Source organism: Eublepharis macularius, chromosome 19 (genome assembly GCF_028583425.1).
Source record: "Eublepharis macularius isolate TG4126 chromosome 19, MPM_Emac_v1.0, whole genome shotgun sequence".
NCBI classification, from domain to species: domain Eukaryota; kingdom Metazoa; phylum Chordata; class Lepidosauria; order Squamata; family Eublepharidae; genus Eublepharis; species Eublepharis macularius.
In genome coordinates this window covers 23241824-23253972 of record NC_072808.1, presented here as the reverse complement: position 1 = coordinate 23253972, position 12149 = coordinate 23241824, and the positions used below count along the sequence as shown (strand labels likewise).

Sequence of the window (12149 nt, the reverse complement as noted above, 5' to 3'; positions counted from 1 at the left end):
GTGTCTCAGGGCAGCGTAGCTCACTCAGTGGTGTAGCTCCTTCTAGTGCATCTGTGGGTTCAAGCATGAACAGAGAAGGGCCTCAGGAGTCGACATGCAGTTCAGGTATGTCCATTCAGTGTAAATGCTGCTGTTGTTTACTAAAAAACAACAACAAACTTTTACTGGCCCCTGGCCTTGACACAAGCTTTTACACAGCGTTCTGGTAACTGGGCCAGAAGCGAGAAACAAAAACTACCCCCCCCACACACACACACAACTCTGGCCAAGACCTGGGTTTTGTTTTTGGTTCCTGATCAGTTGAGAATCATAGCATAAGCCCAGTGAAGCTTCTGTCCCCTCCCTTATCAGGAAATAGAAACCCAGGAGGTGGGAGGAACCGGGAACAGCCCTTGAAGCCCTGGAGTGGCAGGCAGGCAGGCAGGCAGGCTCTGAAGGCATCCTGTCTCCACTGCCAGGCTCGGGGGGGGGGGCTGGGCTGAGTCCTTTTTGCACTGTCAGAAAGCGGAGGCCTGTGGAAGAGAGTGCCATTGAGCATCCTCAGGGCTTTTTTTCTGGGAAAAGAGGTGGCGGAACTCAGTGGGTTGCCCTCGAAGAAAATGGTCACATGGCTGGTGGCCCCACCCCCTGATCTCCAGACAGAGGGGAGTTGAGATGGCCCTCCGCAAGGGCAATCTCAACTCCCCTCTGTCTGGAGATCAGGGGGCGGGGCCACCAGCCATGTGACCATTTTCAAGAGGTTCCGGAACTCCGTTCCACTGCATTCCTGCTGAATAAAAGCCCTGAGCATCCGCAGATGACCCAGGCCCTCTATCTCACCTGGGATTCTGTCACGGCTTCCTAGTAAGAGAGAGGGGGAATGTCAAGGGGGCGTGAACCCCGCGTCTTCTGTTCAGCACTGCCCTGCTGAGTGGGCCAGGAGCCCAGCCGCTCTTGTCCTCAAGGGTGGCTCTTTTCAGCTGCAAGTGAACATAAGAACATAAGAGAAGCCATGTTGGATCAGGCCAACGGCCCACCCGGTCCAACACTCCGTGTCACACAGTGGCCAAAAACCCAGGTGTCCTCAGGAGGTCTGCCAGTGGGGAAGGGACGCTAGATGCCCTCCCACTGATTCCCCACCACCACCAAAACACCAAGAATACAGAGCATCACAGCCCTAGACAGAGAGTTCCATCTATAGCTAGAAGTGAAAATTTATGGGGAATGCTATTTTCAGGTGGGTAGCCCTATTGGTCTGCAGGAGAAGAGAAAAAGCCGGGTCCAGTAGCAGCCTAATGGCCAACCAAATTTCCAGGGGGGGAGCTAGTGCAAGTCAGAGCTCCCTTCTTCAGGGAACTGTTGTGCGGCTTAGGGGTAAGAAGGCAGGTGGGATAGCAGCCAACCAGAAAAGGGCTCTGGGGAGAAGGTAACCAGAGGTGCAGGGATGGCTGAAGATGTAGAAGTTCTGAAACTGGGAAAGTGCAAGACCTGGCAAGCTAGGCTGGGGCTGGGAGAGGGGGGGCTTGTCTGGCTGGGAGGAAGATGTTGGCTTCATGGATCCCTTTTCAATACCTTGGTCCAGACCTGTGATAAAAATAGATGTAGAAAGGGACTCTGAGCATGCAAATATAGATCCAGCGGATTAAGCTGTGTTAATCTGTAGTAGCAAAAATCGAAATGAGTCCAGTAGCAGCTTTAAGACTAACCAACTTTACTGTAGCACAAACTTTTGAGACTCACATGCATCTGAAGAAGAGAACTGTGATTCTCGAAAGCTTATGCGCCAGTAAAATTGGTTAGTCTTCAAGGTGCTACTGGACTCTTTTCGATCTGAGCATGCAAAGGAGCTTTCATTCCCACGGCGCCATTCCTGGCCCCGAGGCAGTGTCCGGCAGTGGTTCAAAACCACACTTTGCCGGGAAGCTATCATTGTGCTTGCCTTCTCTCCCTGGCCTACCTCATAGGTTTGTTGTGAGCACAACATGAAGGAGAGGCAAGCATGGACGCCGCTCGGAAAAGCAGGCTGAAAATGCCCCCGGGGAGAAGAGCGGGAGAGGCGCCGGGCGGAGGGCCCGGGCTTCCCCCGGCCTGGCTGCGTGGGATTTCTTCCCGGGGGCTGGAGGCACGGGAGCCCCGAGGAAGCGAGCGAGCCCCGTTGCCTCCCAGGGGTCGAAGAGGCTCAAGCGGCTTCTGGGGCGAGGGAGTCGGGCCCGGGGGGCTGGCGCCGGGAGCCCCTTCCCCAGGAGCGGGAGAAGCGCCCGAGGCGAGGCGGGACGAGGCTGCGGAGCGGAGCGTGGCTCTGGCGCCGCCCGCGGGAACAGGTGCAGCGGGGCGAGGCCGCCCGCCCTCCCGGCCCGCCTGCCTTCCGCCCGCCGGCCGGCGCCGCCCTCCCGGCCCTTCGCGCAGGCGGGGCGGGGCGGCGACGTCACGGGGCTGGCGCTCCGGAGCCGAGCGGGGAGGGAGGGAGGCAGGCGGCGGCGCCGGTGCGGCACAAGTGCGAAGGCAGCCTGCTCGGCCGGGCGCGCTGCAGCCGCCTCCGCAGCCACCGAGGGAGCGCCGCCGCCGCGCCCCCCGTCGAGCCTCCCGGCGGGCCGCTGCGGGCCGTCCCCGCCGGCCTGCCCGCGCCGCCCGCCGCCCTCCCGCCGCCCCTTCCCCGCGGCCCGCGCTGAACACATGAGGTTTTTCAGGCTGACCTTCAAGTGCTTCGTGGATTGCTTCTGAGCCGCGCGCCCCGCCGCCCAGCCCCGCCGCCCTCGCCCGCCCGCCCGGCCGGCCCCGAGGGTCTCCCGCGCCCCTCCGGCCCGCTGCCGGCCTCCTCCCGCCGCGCCGCGCCGCCCCGACCCGCGCCGCCTGGAGGGGGGCGCCCGGGCGCCATGGCCAAGGGGGCCTCGTCGGAGAGCGGCGGCGTGTTCAGCGTCTCGGCGGAGCAGCAGGAGAAGCAGCCGCGCAGGGGGCGACCTGCCGCCGAGCTGCCTGCCCCGGCCCTGGCCCTGCCGCCCCCCGCCCGGGAGACCTGGACGCGCCAGATGGACTTCATCATGTCCTGCGTGGGCTTCGCCGTGGGGCTGGGCAACGTCTGGCGCTTCCCCTACCTGTGCTACAAGAACGGCGGAGGTGAGCAGCCGGCCGGACCGGGGACCGGGGCGGGGCGGGCTTCCGCGGGCGGCCCTCCGAGAGCGGCGGGCGCCCTTCCCGGAGGGAGGTCGCGGGACCCGGAGGGAGGCGAGGAGGGCTGTGCGGGACCAGCCGGGGCGCTTCGCTCCCGGAGCCCGGCTGCAAAGTCAGCGCGGAGCCCTGGGGGGGGGGCGCGCAGAGCGGGGAAGCCCCCCCCCCGGCTTGGCATTGGAAACACTTTAAATGCATAAAATATTCTTAAAAACGAGCTGGGACTGAACAGCCACCCATGCTGGGATCCGAAGATCCCGACCCCAAAGCACGCCGAGCAAGGAAGGGCGCCCCTTGGGGAGTCTTGCTAAGGTGAAGCCCGAGGGCAGCCGGTGAAGGCTGGAGGGGCTGGGCTGGGTCTCGGCCTGGACAAGGGCACCCGGCCCGCAGGGGTTCCCGCTGCCTCTCCCAGCTTGGGGGGTTCAGGAATCGGCAGAGCCAGGGCCCGGATGGAGGTGGGGGTGGAGAAGACCCCGGGAAGAGTCAAGGAATGGGACCTGGGCTAGAGTCAGGCAGAAAGATGAGCAAGCAGGGACTGGATGCCAGAGGAACCCTGTCTGAACTGGAATTGGGTGGCAGGAAGGGGATCGGGGAGGGTGCCTCTTGGCCGGGCGCTGCCCTGTGCATGTCGCCCGTGCATCTCTTGCAGGCAGGGAGCAAAGTGCACCCACTGAGGGACAGAAGCCACATCCCGTCCACTTCCCCACCCAGAGGATACCGGCCAGGCGAGGCTCAGTGTTCGAATGCAAAGTTAGGGCCTGGGAGACGCCGGTTCAAATCTCCACTCTGCCTTGGAAGACTGACCTTTGGTCGGTCACATGCTGTTAGCCTAACCTACCTGACAGAGTTGTTGGGAGGATGAAGTGGAGGAGAGAAAGATGTCAGTTTATTGGGGAGGAAGGTGGGATGTAAAGGAAGTAAATAAATAAATAGGGACAGCAATATCCTGACCACCTTGGCACTCAAATGCCGGCTAGGTGAGGTGCCATCCCCCCCAGGAGAGCAAGGAAATTAGCCTGACCTTGGGGCGCTCTTCCCCCCAACAGGCAAGTGCCCTGAAACGTTTGGCATCCGTTCTGTGCCAGCTACTGCCTGCCAGGCTAGAAGGACTAGAAGGTGTAGTGGCTACACCCCCCTCTGTCATGGAAGCTCAAGGGGTGGTATTGGGTCAGTCATGCACTCTCAGCCTAACCTGCCTCACAGGGTTGTTGTGGGGGTAAAATGCTGTGGGTTTCTACAGGGGAGAAATGTGGGGAATAAATGAAGTAAATCAGTAAACGGGTGACTCCTTTGCCCTTTCCCTGTGGCCCAGCAATTCCACTGACTTGTGGGGTCCGCTGCTTTGCGGCTCTGTCCTGGGCGTCTTTATGCCTGAGGAAGAAAATCCAGATACAGCACGTGCAAGCGCACACACGCACTCTCAAATGGAATTAAACAATGGTGCAACACAGGGGAAAGTTCTCCTGTACCAACTCCCTATTTAAATGGATAGGAGCCGCTGAAGAGACGTACAGTCCAGAGTTGCCTTTTCTGTGCTCATGTCCGGCTCCAGTGCAGTGTGGCTTGTGCAAAAGAACCCCCCTTCTGCCCCTGGACCATCTCCCAGTGCGCCAGAACTCTTTAATGAGTGCGCTGCCAACCTTAGTAGCACCCACATGTCCACCTCGCTTTATGGTCTGCATCTCCTACAGGGAAACTAGATGCCGCAAAAGAGACGCCGGCCATTTCCCCTTACACAGTGGTGCCGGGTAGGAGGGAGCACTTGTAGGGGGGCAGCAGCAGGCAGGGCAAGGGCCTTCCCGTCTGCTCATTGTCCCCTGTGAATACCCCTCAGATGCTGAGGGAACTTTTGCATGGGAGAATCAGTGAGGGTGGGAGGGGGTCAGTCAAGCCCCCCTGCCCTCTCTTTGATTCAGCGTTCTTAGTCACCTTGGCAGACCGGATTTGGGTGGCACGTTTGCCAAGATAATGTCTCCTTGTGGCATGTGTTGTATTAAGCATGCTCCTGAGCTTGTTCGTGATTTGTATAGTCTTCAGCTTAACAAGGTTATGAAACTTAGGAGCAAATGCACTCTCCTTGAGGCACTTGAGGCAGTGACCCCCCCTGGCCCGGCGCTCCAGAGAGCCTAAACAGGGAGAAGCACTTGGGCCAAGTAGAATCTACCTTTAATCTCAATCGAGTGTCTCACCGCTAAGGTCAACGGTGACATATCAGGACAGAGTCAGAACAAGCCGGCTTATCGTTTTCCCAGAGGGCACAGGGGAGGGGATGAGGAGAAGGAAGTCAAGGGGACGCAGAGAGTAATTGACTTCCACTCAGGTGTGTTTCATTGGCGCGAGGCTGTTCTTGCCAAAGTACATGGGAAGGACAGATCTGCCAGGGAGTGAGGAGTGGCCGGCCAGCCCTGTTTTGCAAAACCGGGACTCGGCTCTGACACCCGTGCGGCATGGGTAGAGGCTGCCTCTGAACACGTGTAAAGTGGAATTCCCACATCCTAAGAGACACAGCCGCCGCCTTCCAGACATCCGGGCAGCGAGCCAGAAAACGACGCTTCTCGTGTCTTGATCCTTTCTTGACACTTAACTTAAATGCTGGGGGAGGGGGTGTGACAGCCTTGTCTAGTGCCATCTGCCCCCCCCCGCCCCCGTGCCTTGACGCTCTCCATTGTGCCGCTCCTGGCACAAAGCCGCATGACTGTTTAGAGCCCTGCCAAGTCTGCCCTCCTTTAGGATGAGATTCTCCTCCCCGCTTTCTGAGGGAGAGAACGGCACAGTCAGGCTTCTCCCTGAGCTTGCAGGAGGAGCGTGGCGCATTGGTTTGTGCAGCCTCCTCTCGGTCATGATCCCTCACAGAACGAGTCACACGCACAGGCTGACTCCTGGATCAAATGACCCGCCTGAGCTGACGCCTCTGTATACATTTCCCTCCTGCCAAGGGCTGCCCATGATGAGTGTGTACACATCCAGTGGGATGCTGCGCTCGGACCAGGGAGAAACCCTTGCTCAGCTGCGAAGGGTGACCTTGGGCCATTTGCTGTCTCTGTCTCTTCACGTTGTTGTTGCGAGCATTGAAACGGGGCATGGCAGCATCTTGAGGGGGGGTGGGCCTGTGTGCCACCGGGAGCTCTCTGCCGGAAGGGAAAAATCTGCTGCTGACTGACTGAGGTCGGGTGGGGGCTACACCAGCAGCCCCTGTTCCTCTCTCATGTCTTCCTCATGTGCTACTGAGAGCTAGAAACCCAGTTTAATTTTAAACAGCCGCTGTATCTATCCATAGTGATGCCTGTGCTGAGAGGGCAGGGCTTACGGTATTGCAGGCGTCAGTAGGAAGTCAAAACCTGGAGCTGCCTCTCTGGCTTCCACCTGGCATTTTCAGGGGATGAATTTAGATGGCCTCCTGCGGATCCTAGTCCACTTTTCCTTTTGGGGAACATGGAGGGAGAGAGATTCAGTTCCCGGGCAAGAAGAACAGCCTGGTACCTCAGAGGTGTCTGCTGCTGGGTGGGAAGTCCAACAGGAAGTTGAAAGGACAGGAGAAAAGTGCCGCTCCACGCCCTGCTATGTTCGTACCGCGTCACTAGGATGAATTGTTTCTCTTTCCCCATTCACAGGCGAGACCTGGCATCTGTCCTTTGCAGATGTTTTGACACTACTTGTAATGCCTTGCTATGCTAATAAAGTCTTATGGAATTGAATCATACTGAGCTAACTCCCAAGGGATTGCCAGACGCTTGAACTGTGGTCTGGAGGCGGTGTGGCAGAGAGAGAGAGAGAGATGGTAATATTCTGCTCCACGCTCAGTCCCTCAGGAAAATTATTCATTCCTCTTAAGCTGGCAGAGGAAGGGGGGGGCATTCTAAAAAGAAGTCTCTGGTGTGGACTGGATGCTTCCCTTGACTCTCAGTCCTGACAGGGCGAGCGTTCGAACCTCTCTAGTAATATTTTGAGACTTATAGGAGCTTGAGGCAGGGGGAATGATCCAGGCCAGCATAGACGTTGGGCAGCCACTGGAGCCAGAAAGGGAACTGTGTGTGGCTGTGGTGAGGGGAGCAAGGAAGTGGGAGGAGGAGAGCCGAGGGCATCCTCCCAGGTGGGTGAGGGTAAGCCGAGGCTTAGGCCCGGAGCAGTGGGAGCAAAAGAGGTATCCAGCAGGCAGCCTCCCTGGGCTGAACTGGCTCTTCTCCCATGCCCCAGTGCTTTCTAGGGAAAACGACTGGGAGGGGTTGGTTTGTGACAAACCTGGGGCAATCCACGGCAATAGCTCACATGCAACTGTTTCTTTATGTTGTTTATAGCCCGTCTTTCTCACTGAGACTCCAGGTGGATTACACAGTGCAAGTCAATACGATCAACCGCTGGGACACTCAATGAATAAAAGCAGTAGGGTATAGGTGGCAGAAATTTGAAATACGGAGAGGAAACATTATGAAACAAAGCATAAATAATTATTTAGAACATCTTGAACAACGTGGAAGCTACCCAGTAGGAACTTGTCTACATCAACGGACAGTACCCAGTAGTACGGTCTATAGTCCCTGTCCCTTTTGCCAAAGGATCTCTCTTAATACATTTCCTTACAACACAGTCCTGTTACCTGAGTAAAAAAGCCCTGGATAATGCAGTTTTGCATAGTTTGTGGGAAATCAAGAGAGAGGGAGCTTTCCTGACCTCTTCAGGCAGGCTGTTCCATGCAGTGGGGCACCCAGAGAATGCTCGTGTACAGGCAGCTGTTGATATAGCCCAACTGCAGGTCGGTATCTGCAGAAGCCCCTGTTTAGATGAGCCGAGCTGCTGTTGCGGCTCAGTGACTCGCAGATAGGAACAAAAGAAGAACCCCAGTGGACCAGACCGGTGGCCCAGGAGCCCATTTTCCACAGTGGCCAAACAGCTGTCCTGAAGGGCCAAAGCCTTCTCCAGGTGTTGCCTCTCAGCATTGCTGTTCAGAGATTTTTTGCTTCTGGATACGGAAGTCCCCTTTAGACATTATGACTTATCCCCCTTTTAAATCCATCTATACTTGTGGCTGTCGCTTTGTTCGCTGGCAGTGAATGCCAAAGTTGAATGGCTCCCTGCGTGAAGTGCTTCCTTTTGCCTGTCCTGAACTTGTTGCCGGTCAGCTTCACGGGTGCCCCCAAGTTCTAGCATTATGGGAGAAGGAGAAAAAGTTCTCATTCTCACCCCAGGCACACTTTCATAAACCTCTGTTTTGAGAAGCCTCTACGTTAACATGCATATGCTTTTTATTTTGGAAAATATTGTGCTGGAGGCTGAGTGATATGGAAGGCCCCTTCTGTAGCACTGGATTCATGCATGCAAACGGTCCCTTCATGGGTGCAGTCATCAGGCAGCATGTGTGAACGCATTGCGAGTGTCAGAACAGGACAGAACTTCTGGTCTATCATAGGACGTGGCAGCAAGGGGAAGAAGGTGGGCGAGCGGGCCTCTCCTCCTTACTCCACTCGCAGCCCACCAACTGAGAAGGAGAACGACGTGCAGAACGGGGACTTTATCTCTCTGCCCTGAAGTGGTGCCCATAACGGCCCCTCTCCTTATCTGGGTATGAATTCCCACCTCAACTAACAAAGAGATCTAGAGATTTCCCTCCAACCCAAATCCTCAGGTTCTCCCTCTTCCACTGGCTGTTCATTTGAAAAATAAATGAATTCAGAATCTGAGGGCTAGTGTTACGTTTCTTACATGGCAACGTACAAGTTATAGCTATATAGCACTTTGGTCCCCTCTGTGACAGTTTATTCCTCCACCTCTTCGAGGAACCCTGCGAGTGATGGTAGGGACGGGGTACCCTGCCCGAGTTCCCTGGACCTCCCTCCCCCAGCTACAGTTCCCAGAGCGCTTTGCCTTAAGGGCATGCTGTTCAACCCATTAAGTCTGCCGTGAATGTTTATTCCGACCGGTAGAGAAAGGGCTGTTCAGGAGCCTTGTTTGCTGGCCGGGAAGCCACCTTCTGTAATCCCAGGTGGATGGGAGCGGCTTGGCATGGCCCTGCGGGGTGGGGAATGCACTTTTGAGAGTTCTCAGAACGGTCAGGACTTGGTTCTGGGTCCAAAACCAACATAGGGCAACAATCTCACATGGTCATAGATGCAGAGGAGTGAGCCGTGTTAGTCTGTAGTAGCAAAATCAAAAAGAGTCCAGTAGCACCTTTAAGACTAACCAACTTTATTGTAGCATAAGCTTTCGAAAGCCACAGCTCTCTTCGTCAGATGCATGGAGGGCAAGAAGAAACTGGTCAGATATATAGGTGGAGAGGGGAGGGAGGAGTAGATGCAAACAGTAGCTTCTGATATGGAGATCAGTTTGCGTCTGTTAAGGAAGTCAGTTACTTCTGATAATCTCACATGGTGGATATTGGCCTCTGCTCAGGAGAGCAGCATTGGAGACAGGCAGATACGATCAGCTCTTTTGATTTTTCCTACCTCGGGACATTGAAAATGGGCTTTCAGAGCTGCTTGCTCACATGAGAAGAGCTACTCTCACTGGGGCAGAGGGGCAAATCCGTGTCTGGTCTGTACCCTTTCTGACGGCTCCTGTGATTTAATTCTCCATGCAAAATGTTGCCCACACAAACCCTTCTGGTGTGTCAGGCTGGACTTGAACCCTCCTCCTTGGCTTGCTAGTTCTTTGGGGAGAGGATCTGAGGGGTGGGTATGGCAGAGCACTGCTTCATGTGATCTGAAGTAGAAGGTCCCAAAGGCAAAGCAAGCGCTTCCGTGCGAACCAGTCCCCAGGTAAAGCCCTGACCATCCACTCCCACTCACGCCTTAGGCCCTAATCTTCGCCCCTTCACTCATGTACCTCCCTTCCAGTCACACATAAGCACAGACTGGTATGCATCCTCCACATATCCCAGACCGTGGAGGCCCTTCTCCAGCACCCACAGAGGAACGGGTTCCCCGACCACTGCCTTTCTAATCCCAGTGGGAAAGATTTTCCATCCCCTGAAGTGATCCTCCTAGCCAAGGATTTACCAGAAGAGGGAGAGGGCCAGGACTTCCCTTCGCCCAGGGACCTGTGATATAAATAGTCAGCCCTGGGGTGATTCACACGCGAGACCCTCGTGCTGGGAACACACACACCTGCCAATCACAGCCACGGGGCTCACACCTGCCAATCACAGCCACAGGGCTCCGGCATGCCCGTGCACTTGGGTGGTGGGAAAGGCAGTTTCTGCCACCAGAGCTGCAAATGTTGTAGCCCAGGAGGCTGTGCTTGGTCTGCTGGGCCTGGAAGATTAGATACTGGTGGATGGGAAAGAGGGCCAGAAGGACAAAAGGCGGAGGGGAGGCAGCAAAGAACAGTCTTCTGTCTTTCATGGACCCTCTTTCCCACTCCCTGGCAGCTGCCTTGGGATCTTGTCCTTCCTCTCTGCATTGCTTTGCAGCTGTTGGCTAACAAATTACCTCTGAATGGAACTGGGAAGATGTAATGCGGGGGGAGGGGGGCTGCCTGTGTATATGTCGCAGTTCCTCAGGATCACAGAGCAATTGCAAAGTGGGCTGCAAAAAATCAGTTGCTGAAGAATCTTGGTTTTTAAAAAATATATAAAATAAAGTTTCTAGTCCCTATAGAAGCAAAGAATATGCTTCAAATTGGGCAGGCCGTGCCTGGTGGTCTCTCAAAAACTAGGAGTGGGAGTGGCTAAATAAGATTTTTACTGAGTGGGGTCTTTGTGCCCTGTAGAAATTCTAGAATAAATGTGTGGCTTTTCTTAGCACAGACTGGGGGTTCCCTTGGCCCAGAACACACACACAGCCAGTAGCTCTTGGGGGGAGGCTCAGGGAGGCTGGGATCAGAGAGTGGGGGTCTTTGGCTTACTTTCTGCTGCTCACCTGGCCACAGGTGTGTTCCTCATCCCTTACCTTCTTATTGCCCTCATTGGCGGGATTCCCATCTTCTTCCTGGAAATTTCCTTGGGGCAGTTCATGAAGGCGGGGAGCATCAATGTGTGGAACATCGCACCACTTTTCAAAGGTAAGAGCCCCCCCTCCTGCAGCATGTTTGCCCCCCTTCCCCCAATCCCTCCAATCTGGGGCTAGTTCACAACAGCCCCCTCGTCTCCGAGGATTTTTAAACATCGCTTTCTTCTCCCTGCCCCTTCAGTCTTCACAATCCCCTTTTCACTGTCCTAGAAAGTAAGCTCCTTCCTTGGGGTCTTTTAAACTCCCCGCAGATCTTGGGTTTGTGTGCACATGGATTGGGGCTGATGAACATTTAAGAAAGGCTTTAGCTCAGATCCTGCACCTGTCTCTCTCTCGCAAGGCAGGCCAGCATCCAGCAGATCCAAAAAAGCAAGAACTGAGCAAATCCAGCAAGGTTCAAGTCCAGTGGCACCTTAAAGACCAACAACATGTTTGAGGAAGGAACTCTCAAAAGCTTCTACCCTGGAAATCTTACTTGGTCTTCAAGGGGCTACTGGACTTGACTCTTGCTGTTCTACGGCAGACCCATGCGGCCACCCGCCTGAAACGGAGCAAATCCAGCTGTTTCCTCAGAGTGAGAAAGAGCCCCCCCCCATTCTGGAGTCCAGCTTTTATAAGCTGCTCACAGGTTCCCAACCTACATCTTGAAAAGCCAGGCTACAGCCTGCCTAGTCTCTTTACCAAGTCAGTCTGCCATCGACCCTGATTTAAGGCAAACGGCCCCTTTTGCTTTCCAGCCTTAGATTTGCATCTCCATTGCAAGGCGCCCTACAAAAATGTGACGGAGTCCCTGCAATCTAGATTGGATGCGTAAAGTGTGGGGAAGCAGGGGTAAAATCAGGAACTGATCATGTTTCTGGGGAGGGGCCCCTCAGCTGGTAGCAGAAGAGTATGTGAAGCGAGATGAGAGTGGCTTAGGAAAAGCTGTAGCAGCACAATGGGTGGAGTGTAGCGATGTTCCCAGTAGAGGCTAAAAGCAGGCACCACGTGAATGCCACAGTTCCGATTGTGGCGTTGGCTGCAGAGTTCAGCTTCCCAAGAACCTCAGCACTGATTTATTTAAAA

General features: G+C 55.5%; 1 protein-coding gene across 2 annotated transcripts in view; it reads left to right on the top strand.

Moving 5' to 3' along the window:
* Positions 1–2487: 2487 nt before the first annotated feature.
* The window catches only part of SLC6A8 (solute carrier family 6 member 8), a 30687-nt gene continuing 21025 nt past the window's right edge, over positions 2488–12149 (top strand). Inside the window, exons 1-2 of one of the 2 annotated variants that reach the window (XM_055003362.1) lie at positions 2488–3093; positions 11005–11136. In XM_055003362.1, coding sequence (XP_054859337.1) covers positions 2853–3093; positions 11005–11136 — 373 coding nt within the window. In that variant the 5' untranslated portion in view covers positions 2488–2852. The remainder of the gene's footprint in view (positions 3094–11004; positions 11137–12149) is intronic. The other variant, XM_055003363.1, reaches the window with a different exon arrangement.